We start from the raw sequence: 24771 nt of genomic DNA on the forward strand, positions 1-24771 counted from the left end.
GGCACGACTGCAGCGGGGAAAGGGGTTATCACAGGAACCTCTCTGAGCGCAACACGTCTCCTTCCACCCACCGGGATGGGGACAGCGGCCGTGTCCTCGCTGCAGGGCACCAGGGCACCCTCCGCTGCTCCACCATGTCCCTGCAACCCACAAAAGCCCAACCCAGCTGAGCTTGAGGCACCACGAGGTGAAATAAGTGGGCAGGGGACACGGGGAGGGTGCTTTGTCCCCAGGCACGGGTGGCATCAGAGGGCATGAAAGCGGGAGGGAGGAACCGTGGCCTCACCCCGGGACAGGGAAAAGACGATCAAGAAAAACCCTCGGCCACGTCTCCATTTCCAGGACTCTATTTCTGTGTTTTGGCACAACATCGCCACGTGGTTTCACCCGAAAGAAAACCAGAAGGGCTCGGCGGAGCACATGGCGCAGCCACGTCGGGTCCCCCCCAGCTGACGCAGCCGCTGCCACTTCCCAAATCCCCCACGCGCCAGGAACGGGGGGACGCAGCCTCGTGTCCCCTCGCTGCATCCTCTCGCCAGACCCCGGCACCCTCAGGGGACACGGCCGGGAAAAACAAGTCCCTGCCACCCAAAAAACGCCTCAGCCTCTCCCTGGGGTCGGGGACTTTGTCCCCAGGCGCTGTCACGGGCTGTACCCGCCCGCTGCCAAAAATCAAGCTCAAGGCCCCTCGCGCCAGAGGGATGGAGTCTCAGCAATGCCGGAGCGATGCTGGGGCAGGGAAATGCCGGCACAGCCCGTGCCCTTCGCTCCGTCCCTGTCACTAGTGCCAAAAAGAGCAAATCCCCGGCGAGGTGTCCCCGAGCTCCGGGATGGGGTTAATGTGCTTTCGGGCTGCTCTTGATGTACCGTCACCAAAAAGGGCGCAGGGAAAGGGCACCCGGCTGGCCACCGAGCCGCAGCACCGGGCACCGCCGCCATCCCCCGGGGAGGAACGTAGAAAAGACAGGAGGGTACAAAAGTGTCACTTGAGGCAGAGCCCCTGTCCTGGCTCAGGAGAGCGGCTCGGTTCCCCCTGTCCCCTGGCGCTGGGCTCCGGCCCTCCCGGGCAGCCCAGCCCTGTTCCTGCTGCCCCATGTCCCCTCCTCGCCTCGGCCCCTCTCCCTGTCACCTTCCCCGGCAGGAGTGGGGAGATGGAGAACAGCCCCCAGCCAAAACCTTGGCAAGCTGGGGCCGTGCCAAGGGCCGGGGAGGGAAGCCGGACAAGCGTCTCTTGTCATCTGCAATAGAAAGTTTTAAATACGCTCATTAAAATAATTGCTTTTTCTTTTTTTTTTTAAAAAAAAAAAAAAAAAGAAGCCTCCCCCAGCCCTACGGGGAGAGGGGCCCCAGGGCAGAGTCCTCCCTCAGCCTCCCCCAAATGCCACGGTCCTCGGGGGGCGGCCGAGGTCCTGAGAGGTGACGGAAGAAAAGCCAGCGTCCCCTGCTGCTGTCCCCTGCCCCGGGGACGTGTCCTCTCGCAGCTCCCCAGCGCCTGCCCTTACTCCAGCCCCAGGATGTAGTTGATGCCCTGGACCAGGCCGATGATCACCGGCTGCCAGGCCACCAGGTACCGCAGCCAGTCCAGCAGCTGCCCGTACATGACGTGAGGCCTCTCCCAGCTAGGCAGGAAAGAGTTAAAGAGCCACGGGGACCACCAAGGAGCCACCTGAAGATGCCACACAACGGGGGGACACAGTGCTGGCCCTCTGCAGTGGCAGATGGCCAGGGAGGGATGGTTGCGGCCGGGCTCAACTCAACAAGGGGGGATCTGGGGTAACAACAGGTGTCCCGCAGGACACAGGGTCCCGGTGTCACCATCTCCCCCTCCCGTGGGACAGACACGGAGCTGGGACACAGACCTGGGACACCCACACACCGCACGGGCTCTGCAGGGACTTGTGATCCCCAAGGGAACGTCTAGAGGTGGAAAAGCCAAACCTGGGGCTTGCGTCACCAACCGTGGCGACGAGGGGGATGGGGGGTCAGTGTGGCGGGGCTGAGCCCTCCCAGCGGCGGGAGCAGCCATGAAAGGCTCTGTGAACATCTGCATCTCTCACCCAAAAGAGGAGCAGCCTTGGTGGAGTCCACAGCCTCCCAGCTCCATGCCAGGTGATGTGCCCTGCTCAGGGACAGATTCACAGGGTCTCTGCCACCGCTGTGGCCCGGCAGCTCCCGGGCACGGCCGCGTGCTCTAACCCCTGCTCCCCGCTTTGCCAAGGAGAAAGGATACGGGTTACTGAACATCCGCTTGAGATCCACCTTCTCCTTGCAGTAGGGACATGTCTGCTTCTTCCCGACGATGCACCAGCCACGGATGCAGAACTCGTGAAACCTGGGGAGCAGCACGTTAAGGGGAAACTGCCTCGGGCTGGACACAACCGAGCAGGGAGGAAACCATCGAGCTTAAAAAAACAAGTCACCCCCACGCCACGGTGCCAGGGACAGAAACCATCACCGCTGCGCAAGGGTGGCCACGTTGTGCAACGCTTCCCCAGAAGGTGCAGAACCTTCCAGGCACAGAGGAAGGGGCTGGCGGGGAAGCCGAGGCATCACGGGGGCTGTGGCCAACACCCGTGGAGACACAAACCCTTCACCGACGGTGCCCAGCGCACGCGTAGCCCAGCACACGGTCACACCGGGGCCGGGTTACACCGACGTGGCTGCAGGGAAGCTCCTCGACGCGAGGTCAGCGCTGGCAGCAGATGGATGTGCCCGGCTGCGAAATGCTGGGGCTTGGAGCACCGGGAAGGTTCGTCCGAGCTCTGCGACCTGCCTGCGTCACCCAGGGCTCCTGCAAAGGCTTCTCGGGGATTAACGATGCGTTTAAGGAATTTCTCCCAGGGTCTGACTCCCAGGCGGCGGCAGATGAGTGATGAGGATTCACCCACTCCGAGAAATCACGAGGAAACATGCGGCAGCTTCACCCCATGGCGCAGCTTTGAGGCGAGGCGAGTGACAGGGGATGCCACGCATGAGGTGTCACAGAGGCAACAGAAACTCCCCTGGGCGACGGCTCTGCTGCCCGCACCGAGGGTTAATGAGCCACCGATCCTCCTTCCCGGAGCCCAGGGTGGGTGACACATGAGGACGGGCCCATTGCTGGGGCCAGGGCAGCGGAAACCTCGCCAAAACAGTTTAAATTTAGGCGACAAGTTCTGCCAGCGTGACATTTGCTTAAGCCCAAGTTTGGAAACCACCCTGCCGGCGGTAACTCGAGCAGTGCCGGAGGACACCCCACCTCTGCCGCTGAGTCACCCCTGGAAAATCCCTCCCGGTCCCACACCAGCAGCCTCAGGGCTTTCGGTTTCGAAGCCAAGGGCTCATCTGGGAGGGCTGAGCAGTCCCAGGGCACCGGGAACCCTGCAGTGCAGCCAGGGGAGTTCTGGGGAAGGAGGAAGCTGCGGCTGCGGCTGGAGCAGGCAGGGCAGTCACAGACACAGACACCGTCTCCCACAGCATCCTCACAGCTAAACTGAGGAAGTGTGGACTGGATGATCGGGTAGTGACGTGGGCTGTGAACTGGCTGAAGGAAAGAAGCCAGAGAGTCGTGGTCAATGGGACAGAGTCTAGTTGGAGGCCTGTATCTAGTGGAGTGCCTCAGGGGTTGGTACTGGGACCAGTATTGTTCAATATATTCATCAATGACTTGGACGTGGGAATTGAGTGCACTATCAGCAAGTTTGCTGATGACACCAAACTGGGAGGAGTGGCTGACACGCCAGAAGGCTGTGCTGCCATCCAGAGACCTGGACAGGCTGGAGAGCTGGGCGGGGAAAAATTTAATGAAATATAACAAGGGCAAGTGCAGAGTCTTGCATCTGGGCAGGAACAACCCCAGGTTCCAGTGTAGGTTGGGGAATGACCTATTAGAGAGCAGTGTAGGGGAAAGGGACCTGGGGGTCCTGGGGAACAGCAGGGTGACCATGAGCCAGCACTGGGCCCTTGTGGCCAGGAAGGGCAATGGGACCTGGGGGGATTAGAAGGGGGTGGTCAGTAGGTCAGAGAGGTTCTCCTGCCCCTCTGCTCTGCCCTGGTGAGACCTCATCTGGAATATTGTGTCCAGTTCTGGGCCCCTCAGTTCCAGAAGGACAGGGAACTGCTGGAGAGTCCAGCGCAGCCACGAAGATGCTGAAGGGAGTGGAGCATCTCCCGTGTGAGGAAAGGCTGAGGAGCTGGGGCTCTGGAGCTGGAGAAGAGGAGACTGAGGGGTGACCTCATTCATGGGGATCAATATGGAAAGGGGGAGTGTCAGGAGGATGGAGCCAGGCTCTTCTCGGTGACAACCAGTGATAGGACAAGGGGTAATGGGTACAAACTGGAACACAGGAGGTTCCACTTAAATATGAGAAGAAACTTCTTCCCAGTGAGGGTGACGGAACAGTGGACCAGGCTGCCCAGGGAGGTTGTGGAGTCTCCTTCTCTGCAGACATTCCAACCCGCCTGGACGCCTTCCTGTGTAACCTCATCTGGGTGTTCCTGCTCCAGCAGGGGGATGGGACTAGATGAGCTTTCGAGGTCCCTTCCAATCCCTGACATCCTGTGATTCTGCGTGACAAGCAGCAACAAGCAGCACAAGAGCAGGGGGCTGGATTTCAAGGGATGTCGTTTGGGGCGGGTGGGGTTTTCCCTGAGCAAGGCTCTTGGCCAGGACCCACAGCACTGGGGCTGGTGTGACACAGGCAGCCCAGGTCAGCTGGACCAGGGACACTTCATAGAATCACAGCATCATTTGGGTTGGAAAAGACCCTCAAGATCATCGAGCCCAACCGTTCTCCAGCCCTGGCACTGCCCCATGTCCTGAGAATCTCATCTCCGTCTGTCCAACTCCTCCAGGGATGGTGACTCCAGCACTGCCCTGGGCAGCCTGTTCCAATGCCCCACAGCCCTTTGGGGAAGAAATTGTTCCCCACATCCAACCTCAACCTCCCCTGGTGCAACTTGAGGCCGTTTCCTCTGGTCCTGGCGCTTGTTCCTGGGGAGCAGAGCCCGACCCTCCCTGGCTCCAAGCTCCTTTCAGGCAGCTCAGAGATCAGAAGGTCTCCCCTCAGCTCCTGTTCTCCAGCTGAACCCCCAGCTCCCTCAGCCGCTCCCATCACACTTGTGCTCCAGCCCCTCACCAGCTCCGTTCCCTTCTCTCAACCCGCTCCAGCACCTCAAGGCCTTTCTTGGTGTGAGGGGCCCAGAACCGCCCCCAGGGTTCATGGTTTGGCCTCCCCAGTGCCCAGCACAGGACGGTCACTGCCCTGGGCCTGCTGGCCACACCAGTGCTGGTCCCAGCCAGGATCCTGTGGCCTCTTGGCCACCTGGGCACACGCTGGCTCATGTTCAGCTGTTGTCACCAACACCACCAGCTCCTTTTCCAGCCGCTCTTCCTCAGCCTGCAGCGTTCGTGGGGTTGTTGTGACCCAAGCGCAGGACCCGGCACTTGGCCTTGTTGACCCTCAGACAATTGGCCTCAGCCCAAAGATCCAGCTGGTCCAGATCTCTTTCTTGAGCCTTCCGACCCTCACGCCTCACCACAGGTCACCAGAGCCGGCGCAGTGAAAAACACCGGGCAGGCAGGTTCCAGCAGATTTGGCAAAGGCAGCCGTGAAGTGCAGCTCTACAGCAGCACGGCCGGAGCCGGGAGGTGGAGCTGGGGTGAGGAAGGAAGAGGAAACAACCGCTTGTAACACACATGGAGGCGGCGAGGAAGTGATTTCAGAGACACGCGGGACGCAGCTTCTTTCCGTGCCAGGTCAGCGATGACACAGGCCGGGATCATGCGCAGCATCAGCAGAACAGCCCCCGGGATGGGCGTTTTGGGGAAGCTGTGGGCAGGAGCTCTGGCCGGCAGCCCCAGCGCAGAACCAGCGAGGTGAGGGGCTGGCGCCGGAGGAGAAGGATACACGTGGTTGCAGGAGAGACGGTAGGTATTCTCGATGATTCCCTCCTCGTTGACGTCCACTAAGATCTGCTGGCCGCAGACGGCGCAGACGCTGTCGGAGAGGTGCTTGGTGGGCATCCCCGAGGCACTGTAGAACTGAGCGAGGGCAGAGCAGAGGGAGAGCGGTGACAGTGGGGGGGACACACGTCCCGCCCCTGCAGCATCATGGCTAAGCTTTAAGGAGGGCTGGGGTCAGCGCCTGAGGAGTCCAGCCCCAGCCTTTTGGGCTTAAAAACCTCGTTAACAGGTCCGGCTGCGGGAAAGAACTACAACAGGACAGGGAGCTGCTCAGTGATGTGGTGACCCATCGGACCCCAGCCCCACATACCCCCTCCCCATGCCGGGGACCTCCCCGCTCTGCTCCCCAGCTGCCTGTGGGGCTGGTGCACCAAGGGCAGAGCCTGGGGACGAGAGCAGGACAAGCTGGAGGTCACAGCTCTGACCCAAGCTGACAACCTTGGGCTGGCAGTGGCACCGAACACAGCCCGAGCCCCCACCACCTGAAGCTGGGATGAAGCAGCCACCCCCCCACCATTTCGGAGCCCGCTGGCTCAGCATCGGTGCAACCCAGCACACAGGAGGGTGCAGGTGTGCAGCCGGGTGTCCCCGCACGCGGCTCTGGTGCCACATGCTCCAGGGACAGCCACGAGCCCCAGGTCACTCCTGCCGTGTCCCGGGTCCCACAACCAGGCTGGGAGACAGATAATCATCAAATATCTCGAGTTGGAAGAGACCCATTAGGATCACTGAGTCATAGAATCATGGAGTCGTTTTGGTTGGAAAAGACCCTCAAGTTCATCGAGTCCAACCGTTCCCCCAGCCCTGGCACTGCCCCATGTCCTGAGAACCTCATGTCCGTCTGTCCAACCCCTCCAGGGATGGTGACTCCAGCACTGCCCTGGGCAGCCTGTTCCAATGCCCCACAGCCCTTTGGGGAAGAAATTGTTCCCCACATCCAACTTCAACCTCCCCTGGCGCAAGTTCAGGCCGTTTCCTCTGGTCCTGGCGCTTGTTCCTGGGGAGCAGAGCCCGACCCTCCCTGGCTCCAAGCTCCTTTCAGGCAGGTCAGAGATCAGAAGGTCTCCCCTCAGCTCCTGTTCTCCAGCTGAACCCCCCAGCTCCCTCAGCCGCTCCCATCACACTTGTGCTCCAGCCCCTTCCCCAGCTCTGTTCCCTTCTCTCAAGTCGCTCCAGCACCTCAAGGCCTTTCTTGGTGTGAGGGGACCAAAACTGACCCCAGGATTCAAGGTGAACACAGTATTTGGCATTTTTAAACACCCATGTAGAGAAATACTTGTCAGGCAGGTGGAGGGGCTGAGCAGATCCTTCCACTCCTCATTTTTGGGCTTCTGTGGGTGATGGGATGCCCAGGGACGCTTTGCTCTTGAGGAACAATTTCAGAGCAACTTGTAACGTCAGAAACCTCCCAGAACAGAGATCGCACAGTGAGGGAGGCAGCAGCCTCAGCGATCCCCTCCTCAAATGGGGGTTGATGCACCTTTCTATTTGGGGGGTCGCAAAAGCTCCCGCTGCAAGTGACACGGTTCAGACTCCCCCGAAAAGGGGGCAAGACTCTGCCTGGGGGCCAGCGTGGCGGTAACTCACCCCGATCGTGGAGGCCATGTAATCCGCACACATCTCGGCAAAGTCTCGCTCCAGCACCCCATAGTAAAGGCCGTAGAAGAGGAGGGAGATGCCAAAATCCATGGCGTCTTCTGGCTTGATTCTACAACAGAAGAGCCCAAATGACATCAAGAGGGGTTTTTATTGGGGGGTGACACAGCCCACAGCACTAACCCTGTCACAGGAGTGGCCACCGAGGCAGCAGACGCACATCACCGGGAAGTGCCACCCACAGGGGTTCTTCGGGGTGCCTGACTAGCCCAACCCTGGTCCCCCCTTCTGGGACACTCGAGTGTTCGACAAGCAGCGTTTGATGGGAAACGTGGGTGTCACACTCCAGGTGTCCGATATCTGGTGCCCATCGCCCCCACCGGCCTTTGGAATGAGCAACTGCAGTTGGACTGGGTGACCTTTGAAGGTCCCTTCCAACCCAAACTATTCTGTGGTCTCTCCAACTCCCTCGCGCACCATGCCAGCTCCCAGTAAGCCCCCAGTTAACACTTCCACGTCTCCGCAGGCAGCTGCCAGGCCTGCTCATCACTCTAGAAAAGGAATCAACATCTCTAACCACGGGTGAGGGTCCTCTGCGGCCACAGCAGTCCCGGCTGCTTGGTGCAGGTAACTCCATCAGGGTAGCGAAGAAAATCGTGTGGCTGCTCCTCAGCTGGACACGCATGGCGCGGGGGGGCTGCCCACATGACTGAACTGGAACTGGGGCTCTCCAGCCACCCTGACCAGTTCCGGGACCAGCATCTCATCCAGGATCCTCCCAGCAGGTAGAGGACACCCCAAGAGTCTCTTTCGTCTCATTAACTAGATCGCTAAGACAATTGTTTTTGCAGAGGAGGAGCCAAGCCCTTATTCCACATGGTGTGTTACATCCCCCACCCTGTGAGTCGGACCCAAAAGAGTCACTCACCTGAACAAGAAGTTAAGACCGAAGAGTGTGAACATCACCGCCATGTACCCCACGATCCCAGTGGCATAGCTGATCTTGTATATTAGCAGAAACCATTTATAAACCAGTCTGGAAAGAATTTAAATCATTTAACTACTTTGTCCTGAATGAAACCGCATCAAGTGCCTCAAGAGTTTTACTTTTTAAACCGGGGTGGTGTTTGCAGACATTTCACCTACCCAAACACATGGGCAACAGTGCTTTAAGTTTCTAATTCAAGCTACGGATCTGCTGCCACTGTGGGCTGAACACGGTCTCGACTTCCAAACTAGAAACCTTGGGATCTTTGGGCTGAGGCCAATTGTCTGAGGGTCAACAAGGCCAAGTGCCAGGTCCTGCACTTGGGTCACAACAGCCCCATGAACGCTGCAGGCTGGGGAAGAGCAGCTGGAAAAGGAGCTGGGGGTGTTGGTGACAGCGGCTGAACATGAGCCAGCGTGTGCCCAGGTGGCAAAGAGGCCACAGGACCCTGGCTGGTACCAGCACTGGTGTGGCCAGCAGGCCCAGGGCAGTGACCGTCCTGTGCTGGGCACTGGGGAGGCCAAACCGCGAACCCTGAGGGCGGTTCTGGGAGCTGGGCGGTTCAGCTGGAGAACAGGAGCTGAGGGGAGACCTTCTGATCTCTGAACTGCCTGAAAGGAGCTTGGAGCCAGGGGGGGTCGGGCTCTGCTCCCCAGGAACAAGCGCCAGGACCAGAGGAAACAGCCTCAAGTTGCGCCCGGGGAGGTTGAGGTTGGATGTGGGGAACAATTTCTTCCCCAAAGGGCTGTGGGGCATTGGAACAGGCTGCCCAGGGCAGTGCTGGAGTCACCATCCCTGGAGGGGTTGGACAGACGGACATGAGGTTCTCAGGACACGGGGCAGTGCCAGCGCTGGGGGAACGGTTGGACTCGACAATCTGGAGGGGCTCTTCCAACCAAAATGCTTGGATGATCTCCAAAACACCGTGTTTCACAGCACGAACACTCCTGGTGAGGCCTCCAGCCCACATGCTCTCTGCCCGTCCACCACCCACTCGGGTGCCACGTGCGCCGGGCTCACACATCCCCGGAGAGCAGCGCTGCCTCAATTATGTGCTGAAGTACAAAGTTTAAGCCCATGATTTGCCGCAACGAAACTGGAAAGAGCTGCTTGTAATGGTTACCCTGGGGCTGAGGAGGTTTCCCAGAAACACTGGTACGAACCTGGGCGTTGTCTGTACCAGAGGTTTGCGAGTTGCCCTGAAGGTGACAAAAGCTGTGACCGCCGAGAAGAGCACCCAGATCACCAGGAACCGCCACCAGTTCAGCTTGATGGTGAAATACAGAGGCACTACCCACATCTGGAAGAGCGTCACCATCTGCAGGAACAGGCAAACACATTCAGGTTAAAGTTCACGGAGCGTTACAGGGATTGCCTGGAAAGGTTCATTATGATAAGGAAGCCAGAGGGCAGTTGGTTCAGGTGAAATCACAGGCCCTGACACACCAGTGGCATTGGCAGGTGGCGGCTCCACTCACTGGGCTGCAGGAACCGTCAAACCCAGGGTCCCGGCAGCAAGAAGCCCCTGTCGCTTCTGAGGATTCATTCACCCACGAAACGCAGCTTCCCTGTGACTTTCCTGAAGAAGAGAAGCTCCAGGGAGACCTTATTGCGGCCTTTCTGGACTTAAAAGGGGCCGAAAGATGGGGACAGACTTTTGAGCAGGGCCTGTTGCGATAGGACAAGGGGTGATGGTTTCAAACTAAAGGAGGGAGATTCAGGCCAGACATGAGGAAGGAATTGTTGCCCCTGAGGGTGGTGAGAGCCTGGCCCAGGTACCCAGAGAGGTGGTGGCTGAACCATCCCTGGAGACATCCCAGGCCAGGCTGGACGGGGCTCTGAGCAACCTGAGCTGGTGCAGATGTCCCTGCTCATGGCGGGGGGGGCACTGGGGGAGCTGGGAAGGGCCTTCAACACAAACCATCTGTGATTCCACCCTCAGGACAACACCCGGGAGCTGCATGTCCCATCCCCTAGCGTCAAAGCACTATGTAAAACCCAGTTATCGGCATCGCTTATAACAGAAACTTAACGTCTCCAAGCGTGTCCATCCTCATCCCCATGAGCTCTTGGGAAGACGAGGGCATCTCAACATCAGACAAGAGGAGAAAAACAGGAACACGCTTCTCCTCAGCTAAAAGCCTCAGCTAAATCAGTGTCCAGCCTCGGAGAAAAACCGGCCGCGGGGGGACACTTACGTTGTAGGAGCGCGGGTGCCGCTGCTTCCACTGGACCAGCAGCAGCTGTGCCACCACCAGCGTGGCGATGAGGATGAGGACCATCTCAGCGTGCATCGCCTCGTGCCCGCGGTGCTTGGCGTGCATCCGCGCGTGCTCCACCCTGCAACAATGGGGACACGGCAGCTGAAGGATGCGCAGACCACGCGCCGGCAAATGCCTCGGCATGGGGGGCGCCAGGAGGGAGCGTCGTGGAGATGGGGACCGTGTCGTAATCCAGAGGAGAAAAAAGACAAAAGGTCCATAGATGGATCCTCAGCCAAGGAGGTGCACGGAGAAGGTGAGAAGTTTCTGGACCATGTCATAACGACCACAGCCAGATCCAACTGGGCTGTAAAATGGGGTCCCCAGTGAAGCCCCACTGGGAGTGGCCTTCTGGGAGCAGCAGGGCTGTGAACAAAGGCCCCCCTTGGATTGGGACGCCATCTAAGGACACTTCTCAAGACTGGGAACCCTCACCGGCTCCTCAGGGAGTGATTTTCCTTCTGGATATATCCTTGGGTGAGCCCTTGCCCCCCCAACCAACTGATTATTTTTCCTGGTTTCTTATTTCTCCTGGTTCTGGTTTTTGTGGGTCAACACATGTTGTGGATCCTCATTATTCTTACGCGGTTATACAATAATAATAACATCCTCAACTAATATCTGAATCTGTGTTTTACAGTGTTGTTGGAGCGCTAAATAATTTGGATAAACCCCGTTTCCAGCTGGTTTCTTGGCTAAAATGTTCTGTTTAGAAAAAAGTCTGTTTGGAGCTTGTTATCTGTCCAAATTGACTTTGGAGGTGTCCCCGTGACACTGAGAGCAGCTCATTTTTCAACCGTGAAAGCCGAGGCTACACCGAGCCCATCCTGGCGCGAGCGAGGCGGTGATGCCCCAGGCTTACAGACCTGGAGCAGCCAGCGTGGGACACACCTTCACATCGCTCACCCGGCAGCTCACCGCTGCAGCGGCACCATCCTCATCACTGGGTGAGGAACTGGCTGGATGGTCGCACCCAGAGAGTAATGGTCAATGGTTCAATGTCTGGATGGACAATGGTAACAAGTGGTGTCCCTCAGGGGTCTGTACTGGGACCAGTACTGTTTAACACCTTCATCAGTGACATAGACAGTGGGATCGAGTGCACTCTCAGCAGATTTGCAGGTGACACCAAGCCGAGTGGTGCAGGTGACACACCTGAGGGATGGGATCCATCCAGAGGGACCTGGACACACTGGAGAAGTGGGGCCATGGGAACCTCATGAGGTTCAACAAGGCCAAGTGCAAGGTCCTGCATCTGGGTCAGGGCAACACCTGGTATCAAACCAGGCTGGGGATGGAGGGATGGGGAGCAGCCCCCAGGAGAAGGACTTGGGGATGCTGGGGGTGAAAGATTGGCCATGAGCCAGCAATGTGCACTTGCAGCCCAGAAATCCACCCGTGACCTGGGCTGCATCCCCAGCAGGGTGAGCAGCAGGTTTGGGGGGATTCTGCCCCTCTGCTCCGCTCTGGTGAGACCCCCCTGCAGTGCTGGGCCAGCTCTGGGTCCTCAGCACAGGACACACATGGAGCTGCTGGAGAGGGGCCAGAGGAGCCCCAGAAATGACCCGAGGCTGGAACAGCTCTGCTGGGAGGACAGGCTGAGAGAGCTGGGCTGTTCAGCTGGAGAAGAGAAGCTCTGGGGAGACCTTAGTGCGGCCTTTCCGGACTGAAAAGGGGCCGAGAAGAAAGATGGGGACAGACTTTTGAGCAGGGCCTGTTGTGACAGGACAAGGGGTGATGGTTTGAAACTAAAGGAGGGAGATTCAGGCCGGACGTGAAGAAGAAATTGTTGCCCTGAGGGTGGTGAGAGCCTGTCCCAGGTTGGCCAGAGAGGTGGTGGCTGAACCATCCCTGGAGACATCCCAGGCCCGGCTGGACGGGGCTCTGAGCAACCTGAGCTGGTGCAGATGTCCCTGCTCATGGCAGGGGGGCACTGGATGACCTTTGAACATCCCTTCCAACCCAAACCCTTCTGTGATTCTATGACCTGAGCAGCTGTTACGCACCACGATCGAGCAGCAATGCTCGACACCAAACCCTCAGACCAGTTTTGGAGCCACCAGCACCAATCCTGCCTCTCGCCCAGCACGGGAAAGGATGGAAGGGGTGGGGAGGCACAGTTTACAGCCAGAAAAACCCACAAATCCCAGAAAAACGCTTCACTCTGCACTGGGTGACCCCATTTACATCCTGGAACGAGGGATTTCCACACCAATGCGCTACAGGCTCCTGGGCTTTCTTTGCAGTTCACATTGTTTAACCAAAAACTAACGCAGAATTAAGACCTGTTACATCCTTACATCTCATTCTTAAGCTCGAGTTCATGGAAAATTCAAGCTAGAGGAAGTTAGTTCCTGGTCTTAAGTTCAAGTTGGCGGGGGGGCGGGGTGGGTGGAAATCCAAATCTAACAAACACACCAAATTCTCTGATCTTAAGTCATCCTCTATAAATTAATCCTGAGAGAAGACCGGTCTTAGTGTGTTTTTCAACACGTCTGGCTGAAATTGGGTTGGCGAAGAGAAAAGGAAGAATATTTAGTTTGTAGTTTAAAAGAAGAAAAAGAAAATAGTATTGTGTTTTGAGATAGGTCAGAGCTCCCCCATGCGAGGTGACTCCTCCAGTCAGGGCAGGAGCTCGCCCGAGCTGCCACCCCACAGACTCACCTCCATCTCTCCTCTGGGGACAAGTGCGAAAGGTCGACCTGAGGAGAAAAAAATTAAAAAATAACACTAAAGAAATCAACCACTGACGTTTGAGAGCAGCAGCACCAGCCTAAAATGGATCATTTATTTATTTCACCCTCCCCAAAGGGTGCAGATGCTGGTTTATGCCCCACATGAGCGAGGTTGTGCTGCTTGTTCACCGCACGTAGCGCCAACACGTCACCCGGCTCCTTCATTTCCTGGTGACACCCCATCGGTGCCAACAGCCGTGGTGGCAGCAGGGCCGTCCCGTCAGACCCCGGCATTGCTCCCCGAGAGCTTTAAGAAAGGAAATTCTGGATTCTGAATCTTTCAACGCCAAACCCCTGATGTGCCCGTCGTGACGCTGCAGCCCAGGGCTGTCCTTGGGCCGCAGCGTCCCCCTGCTCCTCCAGCACCCTTATCCCCCAGATTTTAGTGCTGCCAATGCTCTGCGCAACGTCCACAAGAGGAATTGCTTTAAATCCACATTCCCAACCCAGCCGGGTATCCCTGGGCTTGCAGGGACGATCCCAGTGCATGTCAGGAACAGGACAGAGAACTCCAAATCCCACCAGGCTGCGGGACAGGGGAGGGCATCTGCACAGCAGCAACAAACCAGCACCAAAAAGAAATCTGCAGAAAGAATCACGGAAAAAGAAAGATTCAGGGCTTGCTTTGCTGATGTGGGTGGAAGTTTCTGCTGAGTGTTTAGGACGGCCTCCGTCTGAGAGGTCCAAGGGACAAAAAGAAGCGGACGAAGTGATTTCAGAGCTCCTCTGTGACTCTCTGTTCAGCTCAGCTCGCGATCCCCCGGCACGGGCTGAGCTGTGGAATCACAGAATCGGTTTGGCTGGAAAAGCCCCTCAAGATCATCGAGTCCAACTGTTCCCCCAGCCCTGGCATTGCTCCACGCCCCTGAGAACCTCATCTCCGTCTGTCCAACCCCTCCAGGGATGGTGACTCCAGCACTGCCCTGGGCAGCCTGTTCCAATGCCCCACAGCCCTTTGGGGAAGAAATTGTTCCTCAGATCCAATCTCAACCTCCCCTGGCACAACTTGAGTCCATTTCCTCTGGTCCTGCTCATGGCAGGGGTTGGACTAGATGTGCTTAAATGTGCCTTCAACCCAAACCATTCTCTGATTCTGTGACAGAACCTCCAGCATCTCACCTGGGGCTGCGCACACCGACACACGGCTACCAAAACCCCAACCAACCTGCGCCCCGTGTTTGCTAGCATGCAGGCGCTGAGCTGTAAGAAGAAACATCGAAACCGGGTCACAGCAAGGACGTTGTTATCGTGGTTCCCTGTGCACGCCGGAGACGTGTACCCAGGAACAGGCCCCACCTCACCCTGGGCACCGGGTACGGAGCCACAGGCTCAGCTCCAACCTTTACTCCATGGCAGATCCCTCGGGGCTGTTCCCCAAATTGGCTTCTTGCAGCATCGCACCCTCTGCAGCGCTTAATTATCCCTCAGTGGTGCTTAATTATCCCCCTGGGTGACGAGGCAGGGAAAGCCGTGCGCGGCAGCGAGCCGTCTGCCCGCAGTGACACATCTGCTGCGGTCCCTGAGGCCTTCGAGATGCAAAACCCAGAGCTGTGAAAATCCCCGTCGGAGCCGCCAGCCGGTGACGATCCAACGCCGGCTCTGAGAAACACGCTTGAACAGCCCGAGCTCTTCTGTTCCCAAAGCTTCCACGTCCCGATTAATCGGCCCAGCTGCCGCTCTCCCTTCAAAAACTCAGCCAGACAATTTGTAGGTAGGACGACAGCTCTGATAAGCGGTAAAAAAACCAAAAATTAAAAATGTTCTCGAGTCAGCGCTGGCAGACACTGAGAAATCCCCAGGCACTTCTCGGCCCAGCTCAGTCCCAGCATCGCTCTGTCCCCCCATGAGCTCTGGGATGTCACCTGGGGGCTCCCCTCCGGCCCCAGTTTCCACCACGTCCTTGCTGGACGAGGACGTTTTACAGTCCAGCACCTTCGATTATCACTTATTTTTTCCCCTGTGCTGTGGTTTCTGGTCTCTCCTTCTCCACGCTGGCTCGTCACCCACTGAGGTGACACTTCTCAGCCTCTTCCCTTCAGCGTCCAAATCTCCAAATTCTTCCAGCAAACGCTGAGGAAATCCCGCTGACACGTCACTAAAATGAGCGTGTCCCCACAGCTGCCACCTCAGCCGTGCAAGAATCCGCAGCCTGGGGCACAATTTTCCCTCGACCACAAGGACGGAGCTTCACCGGATTCCCTGGAGCTTCAAGTTCTTGAAATAGCTTTATTAAGGGAGGCTGGGACGCGCCAGGCGGGAGGTCAGAGACGATGTGATGACTGTTCAGAGGCGACTTGGCAGAGCTGGACCTTCCGCTTAACCCCTGCTGGATCCACACGCTCCCTTACCGAAAAAGATGGAGCTTCTAGTTTAGGTTTTTTAACATTTTAACACCCAGTTTTTGGGGCCTTTTCTATTCCTGTCAGTTAAACCGAAGAGCTCTGCTCTTAAATCTCCTATTACCAGCTCAGGAGGGGGGTTAGACAAGCACTCTTACAGCTTTTTTAAAAGAAAATACAGAATTAAGAATGATATATTCTGCCCTCTGGCTCCTCTGGAATCCATGAACCACTTAAAACCCCCAGTTTGCTCTGGGCGATGACTGGGAGAAAGTGGATATTTGTGACTAAAGTTTAATTCTCTCCTCGGACACAATATCATGGCCTTTGGGAGAAAGTCGTGCCGCTCTCCGGTTTTTAGCGGGGGCTGGTGGCCCAAAGCCGCCACGAACCCACGATCTCCATCACCGCGACGGTCGAAAGAATCATCTCCCTCTAAGAAAATGCAAAAGCTGCAGTTATATATAATAAAAATCCTGCTAATTGCCCGTTTTTGCAGTTCAGAAGCAGGGAGAGAGGAGGACACGTCCCAGCTGTGAGCCGGCTGTAATCTCCTTACACTCTAAATCTGGCAAGGGAGGAAGGAGAACGGGGTGAGGATGGAGAATAAGCAGCTCCCAATTTTTTTTTTTCATGTCGTGCGGCTCCACGGTGTTTTGGGCGTCAAAAACGACATTATCCACCATCTGCTACGCACAGCGCTGGGCGTAAAAGCTGAGGATCCGGATGCTGGGACCTGATCGCGCCTTCCCCGCAGCCCAAACCTCAGGATTTGTTTCACGTCACTCACGAGGAACAACCTGGAACATTTGGAAGATAAATCTCCAGAGCGCTGAGAGTCCTGCTGCTCACCCAAGGCAGATTTTGAAGAGGCGGGTCCTTTAGCGAACATTTTGCAACCTCAATTCCTCGTTTCTTCTGCTTGTAAAACAGCGTAGGGAGCAGAGCGGCCCCAACTGATCAATGCTTCGATAATTGTCAATAAAACCTCTGACGGCTGTCCGAGTTCCACGCAGGCAGAGCTGAAGCCACGCGATTCTCAGTGTTAATCCAGTGAAATATTAATAAACTGCTTCCAGATCCCTGCCATTAACAGCTCGTTAGCAAGGGGGCTGCCGAGATCTCAGGATAACACAAGAATACAGATTTTGTCCCAGCGGACGTGGGTTTTGCAGGGATAAAGCGTGCGCCTCCTCATCCGCTGCCTCCTCGCAACGTCCTCTCAGCCACCCCAACCCACAGAAAACCAGGAATTTTGCTTTTGAGAAGTCGTGTCCTCCACGTTTTTACAGGTAAGAGGTTTCCCACCTGCTGCAGCCCCTGAACGAAGGCACTCACGAGTGCAAGAGTTCAAAGCCACCACTAAATATCTTAAAAATATAACAAACTGCGACTCGAGAGTGACTGGGTTGTGGTTCAAGACATCTGGTCAGTGGATTTGAGGCTGAATCCTCCTGTTTGAGGCCAAATCCTCCTGTCACCCCACTGTATCTGCTCCCCGGCAGCGGCACATGGCGCAAGGAGGACACACAAAATCTCACTAGGCAGACGGACTCTCCTTGCATGGCCGCATGCGCGGGACGCTCAGTGGCTCCATCCCGCCGGCAAACTCTCCAAATCCCACCTGTCGCACCTGAGGATTTTTAAGCTAAACTGCTAATTCTGGAGAAAAAGCGCTGAGAACCGCCAAGCCGCACCCGCTGACCGTCTCGTCACTCCCGTGGCGCTGCCAGCTCCGTGAAGCAGAAGCGATACCCAAAATTTGCCAATTTTGCAGTATCAGAAGGAGAAACTCAGGAGCACAAGGCACAGGTGACAGCAAAGAGCCGCCGTGGCAAAGCCCGGGACAGTGGTGCCGGTCCGGTGGCACCGGCTGCGCAGAAGCTGAGTCCTCGCTCCCTATTCCAGCTTTCCAAGCGGATTTTTCTTCCAGTTTTATAATTTTTCATCTCTAGGAGCACAGGAATGTCCAGGGCTTCGTTTAAAGCCCTTTACCTCACAAAACCTCAGTTCCCCAAGGGTGACAAGCACCGCTAATTACTAATTATCTCGGCATGGAAGCGGGCACAGTGCGGTGACGGGCACAGCGCAGGGACGGGACGGGACGTTCCCCACGCCCCGAGCAGCTCCCATACCCTCAAAATGCGAATACACCTCCAGCTCCCGCGCGGCTTTTCCAGCCGCCAGTTTTACAATCAGAGAATTAAGGAAGAGTGGAAAAACTTCACCGGCGCCGAAGGACCTGGTGGGTATTTCCAGGACCCCCCCGCAGCTGCCCCAGCGTTGGGGACTCGGCAAAGTCCTTCAGGGGCTTGTCTCCCCCGCCTGGTGCTCAACGACCCCCATATCTGAACCCCCCATTTCCTCAAAGGCAGTTCCCGAGCCCCCCACCATCGCCCCCTCTGACCCCTCCAGGCAGCTCCCCCGCCCCCCGCCCCGCTCTCCGCCTCCCCCCGGCCCCAGGGGACCCCCCAAGTCCCTGCACCAAGAGCCCAAACGCCCCCAGATCCCCCCACCCAAACATTCCCCACACCCCCTTGCCCCAAACCCCTGCAAGCCCCAGTGCCACAGAATCCCACCTCCCGGCCCAGAGCCCCCCGAGCCCCTCAGGGACCCCCAGGGCTCCTCAGTGCTCTGAGGGGCCACCCCGGCCCCCCCACCTCCCCCCGGCCCAGCGCCCCCCGGCCCCCGAGCCCCCCCAGCAGAATCCCCGACCCCCCTCCGGCGCCCCCCGCCCCACAGCCGCCCCTTCCCTCCCTCTCTCCTCCCCAGCCCCCGTTACCTCCTCCACATCGCGCTCGACGGGGCCTCCAACCTCCACTTCCAGCACCGCCGCCATCTTGCCCCCCCCCCCCGTTCCCCAGACGGCCAACTCCTTCCGCCAGCGTCAACCAATCACCGGCCACGCCGCCGCAGCTTCTGCCAATCGCTAGGCGCGGCGCTTACTCTATGACCAATCAGAAGAGAGGAGGGGGTGGGACAGCCGTCAAGGAGCGCCGCTTGAGGCGGGAGGACAGGGAGAGCTGTCACGGCCCAGGGATCATCTGCCGTTTACCAGTCGCGGAGCCGGAAGCACAGTCCCTGCCGGCAGGCCCGGTTACCGTGGCCGCCTCGCACCGCGGGGCCGCGGGTGCGAACGCTGCGGGGCCGCCGCCTCCTTCCCCCCACCCCTTCCTGCTGCCGCTTCACGCTGTTTCAAAGGGAGCGCACATGGCAGACGCTCCCTTAGCCCAGGCGGTGACGCGGCACTGCCGGAGGACTACGTGTCCCATCATGCACCGCGGCGGAGCCCCGGGCCGGGGGCTCGAACCGGGGTCTGGGGCGGAACCGGGGGCAGAACCGGGGACGGAACCGAGGGCCCGGACCCGGGCCGGGGGTCGGGAACGGGGGTGCTGAAGCGAGGAGGGAGCGGTGAGCAGACCGCGGAGGTCAGGGGGTCAGAGGTCACGCGGTTTGGGCGGGAGATTCAGGCGGCGGCTTCGCGATCGGTGAACGGGGCGAACGGGGCCTGGGCGGGGGGTGGTTGTGGGGCGGGACTGGGAGCTGCTGGGGGGTGAGTGGGGCTGGGGGGCCTGTGGGCACCGGGGATGGAACTGGGCGGGGTGTGGGGCAGTTGTGGGGGGCACAGGGGCGTTGTGAGGCAGTTGTGGGTGCTCCTGCTGTGGGAAAACAGGCGGGGGGGCTCTGGGGTGACTGGATGGGGCTGGGGGGGGGGTGAGTGGGGCTGGAGGGGGAGTGAGTGGGGCTGGGGGGGGGTGAGTGGGGCTGGGGGGGGAGTGAGTGGGGCTGGGGGGGGAGTGAGTGGGGCTGGGGGGGGAGTGAGTGGGGCTGGGGGGGCGTGTGAGTGGGGCTGGGGGGGCGTGTGAGTGGGGCTGGGGGGGGTGAGTGGGGCTGGGGGGGGGTGAGTGGGGCTGGGGGGGGAGTGAGTGGGGCTGGGGGGGGAGTGAGTGGGGCTGGGGGGGGAGTGAGTGGGGCTGGGGGGGGTGAGTGGGGCTGGGGGGGCGTGTGAGTGGGGCTGGGGGGGGGGTGAGTGGGGCTGGGGGGGGAGTGAGTGGGGCTGGGGGGGGAGTGAGTGGGGCTGGGGGGGCGTGTGAGTGGGGCTGGGGGGGGAGTGAGTGGGGCTGGGGGGGGTGAGTGGGGCTGGGGGGGGAGTGAGTGGGGCTGGGGGGGGAGTGAGTGGGGCTGGGGGGGGTGAGTGGGGCTGGGGGGGGTTGTGAGTGGGGCTGGGGGGGGTTGTGAGTGGCATTGGGGGGATGTGAGTGGGGCTAGGGGGCTGCAGAGGAGCTGGGGGGGGCATGAGTGGTGCTGGGGGGGTGTGAGTGGGGCTGGGGCGTGTGGGCTGAGGCTGGAGTGGCCACCCCAGTGCCCCCACTTCGCCCCGTTAAAACCGGGGAGGCTGTGCCGTGGCAGGTGGGGGGGGCAGGGGCTCCAACCAACCCCTGTCCCCTGCCCAGGGATCCCACAGGCTGCTCGGTCCCAGCAAAGGCTCGTCCCCGGAGGATCCCCGATGGCTCCAGTTAAAATCAGCTACGTCGTGTCCTTCTCCTCGCAGGTCTCGGGGTGTTTTCTCCAGGATGGGGGTGGTTTGCAAAGCCCAAGTGTCTCCCTGAGCTGCTGAAGCAGGGGGGTTGGTCTCAGCACAGCCTCATTAAGCAATGCCCAAAAGGCACTAATTACTGTAGATGGATACAAATTACCCGCAATTTTTGCTATTTCTGGGGGGTCGCTGGAGCGAGATGAAGGTGGTTGGAGGGGGGAGCCCGTTGTGTGACGCAGCATCTCTGCCGTCCCACGCAGGACCCCAAGTTCCCGGTGGAGAATTTGCTGCGGGAGGACGAGCCCCGGCCCTGGCTCTGCTGCCCCCGTGACCGCAGCGGGCGGCTGCGCGTGGAGCTGCAGCTGGAGCAGGCGAGTCCCATCGGCTACGTGGACATCGGTACGTGCGTCTCCTTCCTTTCCTCTGGCGGGGCCGTCCCCTGGACGGGGGTCACCAGCCCCCAAACCTCCTGTCCCTCCTGCTTTACTGCAGGGAACTGCGGCTGCGCCTTCCTGCAGATCGAGGTGGGACGTTCCTCGTGGCCGCACGATCGGCCCTTCCTCACCCTCCTGCCCAGCGTCGTGCTGATGACACCGGCCCAGTCCAAACTGGGCCAGAACCGCTGCGGGGTCCGGATGTTCAAGGAAGGTAAAGAGTGGAAGGGAAGAGGCCCAGGGGGGCTGGTGAAAGGGGATGGCGGGGGACAGGGATCACAGGTGTCCTGTAGCAGCTCCACTCAGGACAAGAAAGCCCTTGAGGGGCTGGGGTGAGTTGAGAGAAGGGAACAGAGCTGGGGAAGGGGCTGGAGCACGAGTGTGATGGGAGCGGCTGAGGGAGCTGGGGGTTCAGCTGGAGAACAGGAGCTGAGGGGAGACCTTCTGATCTCTGACCTGCCTGAAAGGAGCTTGGAGCCAGGGAGGGTCGGGCTCTGCTCCCCAGGAACAAGCGCCAGGACCAGAGGAAACGGCCTGAACTTGCGCCAGGGGAGGTTGAGGTTGGATGTGGGGAACAATTTCTTCCCCAAAGGGCTGTGGGGCATTGGAACAGGCTGCCCAGGGCAGTGCTGGAGTCACCATCCCTGGAGGGGTTGGACAGACAGAGATGAGGTTCTCAGGGGCGTGGAGCAGTGCCAGGGCTAGGGAACGGTTAGACTCGATGATCTTGAGGGTCTTTTCCAACCAAAATGATTCCATGATTCTGTGCCCCCCTGCTCTGGCCTCTCCCGTGCCCTTAACCCCCCAGTTGTCACCTTGTCCTGCTTCTGGAAGAGGGACGATGGCACTGGGTGACAAGTGGTGGCAGTGCCAGGATGCTGCTCCCTGCTCTCACCCCCCACCCCATCTGCTGCCCCACCCACAGCAGATTTCCTGGTGCTGGGGCAGAAGTGGGACCGGCTGCGGCTCACGGGCAGCCAACCCTTCAGCAAGCACGGCCAGTTCGGGCTCTCCTTCATCCGTGTGCGCACGCCTCTGGAGCCCCCGCCCCCCCCGCCACCCACCCAGCACCCCCCACCCCCGGTAGGTGCCTCTCGTGTTGCTGGGGAGCCCTGTGGGATGCCCGGTGTTGGGGTTTGTTTTCTGCCACCACCACTCGTGCCCCATCAGGTTGGTCGCTGGGCCGAACAAGGGCTGCACCCAGGGTGGGGGCACGGGGAGCTGCTCCCTGTTCCCAGGACCCCCTGCTTTGTCTCACAGGAAGACACCAACCCCGCAGACGCTCCGTGGTGCTCCAGCCCTGCTTTTCGCCGGACTTTCTTTCCGGAACCGCGCTCGTATGTACCTGGGCGGGTCCATCTCTGTCCCCTCCCTGCGCAGCCGGGCCTGGGGCCACTCGGGGTGTTGTCCCCAAGCGCGGGGACCGACAGTCTCTCTGTCCCCAGGAGCTGTGGGGAGGAGCAGCAGCTGAGGAGCCGCCTGCAGCAGCTGGAGCCGGACACCCAGAGCCCCGCGCGCCTCAGCCGCCCAGCACAGATGGTGCTGTCGGCGGCGCGGAGACGGGCACGGAGACCCAGAACTGGCACAGGAGCCATGGGGGGACACCGGGAGCTGCCGGCTGGGGACCTGGGAGGCCCCGCAGTGCCAGGTGAGCCAGAGCAGCCGGCGTGGGGCATGTTGTGGTGCAAAGAGCCTTCATGTCGTTGGTACATGTCCCCCAAAACCAGCCCAAGGGGTCTCGTCCTGCTGAGGGCTCTGCCCATGTCCGCAGGGACCCCTGCTCCCCCATCATGGCCACGGTGACCGTCCTTGGGACACGTCGCCCTCCTTGCTGGCATGAGACACATGATGGTCAATCCCACAGCTCCCTTAGTTGCTGTCACTCAGTTACTGGTCACACTGGGGCAGCAATCACCAGTTTGTGTCATATGGGTGTTTTCCTGCCCATGAACGTCACCAGTTCAGGTCTCCCCCAGCCCCTTCCACTGCGAGATACGGGTGTGGGAAGGAATCGCTCCCTGTTCCCCAGGGTCCGTGCAGGATGATGTCCCCGCAGCCCGGAGAGCCCACAGGCAGCCAGAGCGCAGGCAGCGAGTGTCCGGCCCAGCAAGCAGGTAAATCCTGGTGTCCCTGTGTTCTCCTGCACTCACCCCGGCCTGTACCAGCGCTGGTGTGGCCAGCAGGCCCAGGGCAGTGACCGTCCTGTGCTGGGCACTGGGGAGGCCAAACCACGAATCCTGGGGGTGGTTTTGGGCCCCCCACACTAAGAAAGGCCTTGAGGTGCTGGAGCGAGTTGAGAGAAGGGAACGGAGCTGGTGAGGGGCTGGAGCACAAGTGTGATGGGAGCGGCTGAGGGAGCTGGCGGTTCAGCTGGAGAACAGGAGCTGAGGGGAGACCTTCTGATCTCTGACCTGCCTGAAAGGAGCTTGGAGCCAGGGGGGGTCGGGCTCTGCTCCCCAGGAACAAGCGCCAGGACCAGAGGAAACGGCCTCAAGTTGCGCCAGGGGAGGTTGAGGTTGGATGTGGGGAACAATTTCTTCCCCAAAGGGCTGTGGGGCATTGGAACAGGCTGCCCAGGGCAGTGCTGGAGTCACCATCCCTGGAGGGGTTGGACAGACGGAGATGAGGTTCTCAGGACATGGGGCGGTGCCAGGGCTGGGGAACGGTTGGACTTGATGGGCTTGAGGGGTTTTCCAACCAAAAGGATTCTGTGTCATTGCTCCAAGTCCTACCTCCGTCTGGGGCTGGTCCCTCGCTCCTTGGGTGGGACACAGGACACAGCCCTGAGCTCAAAACCTCCTCTCCAGGTCTCCATTCACCGGCTCCACATCAGGAGGAAAAGCCAGAACGTGCAGCCCCCGAGAGAGACGGGCCGGGCAGGGTGACAGGGGAGGGGACAGCGGTCGTGGGGACACAGGCGTCTGCCCCATCTGCTCAGGTGCGTGCTCAGCCCTGGGTGTCAAATGGCTGCAGACATGGCGGGGGAGGACACGCTACTTGGGCACAGCATGGGCTGTCTGTCTGTCCATCCATCAGCTCAGCACTGCTCTCTTGCGGTTGAGGGGCTGTGAGGGATGAGAGGACAGGGACAGCGACGGCTCCCGCTGCGCGTGTTGAACCCCAGATTTTTTGGGGAGAAGCAGCAGTGGTTCTGGAGCTGGGACATTGGTCCTGTGACAAGCAAGGATGTCACCGGCTGCCATGCTGCCAGGGAAACCTTCAGGGAGGGTGGGAGTCTAAACCCGGCACTCCCCAGGGAACCGGGGCCACCCATGTCACCTCCCCTTCCCGCAGGTTGCTTCAGCCTGGAGCTGCTGCCCACACACGCTGCCGGCTGCGGGGAGGAAGAGCCTGAGGCAGCCCGGCCTTCGTCCCCACCGGGGGGGTCCTGGGTGTCCTGTCCCCTCTGCCAGCTGCTCTTCGCCGCGGCCGAGGTGGAGCGACACGCCAGCACCTGCGGGGAGGGGACAGGGACACAAAGGACCCTATCCTACTGGCTGGGGTAGGACTGTGGGGACAGCGGAGGGGACAAACCCCTGTCACAGGACCCTGAAACCACAGCTATCGGTGACACCGGAGCACTGGCAGAGGGACGGCGGCCCGGGTAAAGCTGTGACAAGGCTGATGTGGGGACAGAGGAGCGGGTGCTGTCCCCAGGGCCAGGCGGGGGGGACACAGGGGCCACCCCTGGGTGGGACAGGCTGTGACACCAGGAGCTGCCGTTGGAGACAAATAAATAAAAGGAGAAAAATAGGAAAATGAGAGAAAAGGCCCCTGGGGCTGCGCAGGGCCGGAGTGACAAGGAGGTGACACTTTTCCTCCCCTCAGGACCCAGTCGGGGTCCCTGGCTGTCACCACGGCATGTCCCCAGCACCAGCACAGCCACTGTGTGTCCCCTGGATGCAGGATTGAACCAGGACCCCCACAGCAGGAGAAA

At 59.6% G+C, this 24771-nt stretch overlaps 3 protein-coding genes across 6 annotated transcripts in view; 1 reads left to right on the forward strand and 2 right to left on the reverse strand.

The window, feature by feature from the left end:
• The window catches only part of LOC135988764 (gastrula zinc finger protein XlCGF26.1-like), a 129858-nt gene that overhangs the window by 12853 nt on the left and 92234 nt on the right, over window positions 1–24771 (reverse strand). The window lies entirely within an intron of this gene.
• RNF121 (ring finger protein 121) lies at window positions 232–18709 on the reverse strand. Of its 3 annotated transcripts, none has more exons than XM_065635226.1 (9): window positions 18646–18709; window positions 13454–13491; window positions 10727–10868; window positions 9692–9846; window positions 8469–8576; window positions 7532–7652; window positions 5889–6022; window positions 2231–2332; window positions 232–1630 (listed from the first exon to the last, which is right to left on the reverse strand). In XM_065635226.1, exons 1-9 carry the CDS (start codon window positions 18700–18702, stop codon window positions 1546–1548), a joined length of 942 nt encoding a protein of 313 aa, XP_065491298.1. In that variant the 5' UTR covers window positions 18703–18709; the 3' UTR covers window positions 232–1545. The 3 variants fall into 3 exon arrangements, with proteins under 3 accessions (XP_065491298.1, XP_065491289.1, XP_065491278.1); XM_065635217.1 differs by having other exon boundaries at window positions 233–1619; XM_065635206.1 differs by lacking the exons at window positions 232–1630; window positions 2231–2332 and having other exon boundaries at window positions 4938–6022.
• XNDC1N (XRCC1 N-terminal domain containing 1, N-terminal like) lies at window positions 19162–24597 on the forward strand. Of its 2 annotated transcripts, none has more exons than XM_065635158.1 (10): window positions 19162–19274; window positions 20318–20415; window positions 20661–20799; window positions 20893–21048; window positions 21763–21917; window positions 22095–22171; window positions 22280–22482; window positions 22864–22948; window positions 23642–23772; window positions 24129–24597. In XM_065635158.1, exons 2-10 carry the CDS (start codon window positions 20371–20373, stop codon window positions 24338–24340), a joined length of 1203 nt encoding a protein of 400 aa, XP_065491230.1. In that variant the 5' UTR covers window positions 19162–19274; window positions 20318–20370; the 3' UTR covers window positions 24341–24597. The 2 variants fall into 2 exon arrangements, with proteins under 2 accessions (XP_065491230.1, XP_065491222.1); XM_065635150.1 differs by having other exon boundaries at window positions 21760–21917; window positions 24129–24591.

Source organism: Caloenas nicobarica, chromosome 1, assembly GCF_036013445.1.
Source record: "Caloenas nicobarica isolate bCalNic1 chromosome 1, bCalNic1.hap1, whole genome shotgun sequence".
NCBI lineage: Eukaryota > Metazoa > Chordata > Aves > Columbiformes > Columbidae > Caloenas > Caloenas nicobarica.

Coding starts and splice junctions, on each gene's coding strand:
- RNF121 (XM_065635206.1), bottom strand. CDS start 18,702: ATGGCGGCGGTGCTGGAAGTGGAGGTTGGAGGCCCCGTCGAGCGCGAT. Junction 7,653..8,468: donor GGTCTTAACTTCTTGTTCAG/GTGAGTGACTCT, acceptor CTTCTGTTGTAG/AATCAAGCCAGAAGACGCCA. Junction 6,023..7,531: donor ACATGGCCTCCACGATCGGG/GTGAGTTACCGC, acceptor GCCCTCGCTCAG/TTCTACAGTGCCTCGGGGAT.
- XNDC1N (XM_065635150.1), top strand. CDS start 20,371: ATGGCTCCAGTTAAAATCAGCTACGTCGTGTCCTTCTCCTCGCAG. Junction 22,949..23,641: donor GTGTCCGGCCCAGCAAGCAG/GTAAATCCTGGT, acceptor CCTCCTCTCCAG/GTCTCCATTCACCGGCTCCA. Junction 23,773..24,128: donor CGTCTGCCCCATCTGCTCAG/GTGCGTGCTCAG, acceptor CCCTTCCCGCAG/GTTGCTTCAGCCTGGAGCTG.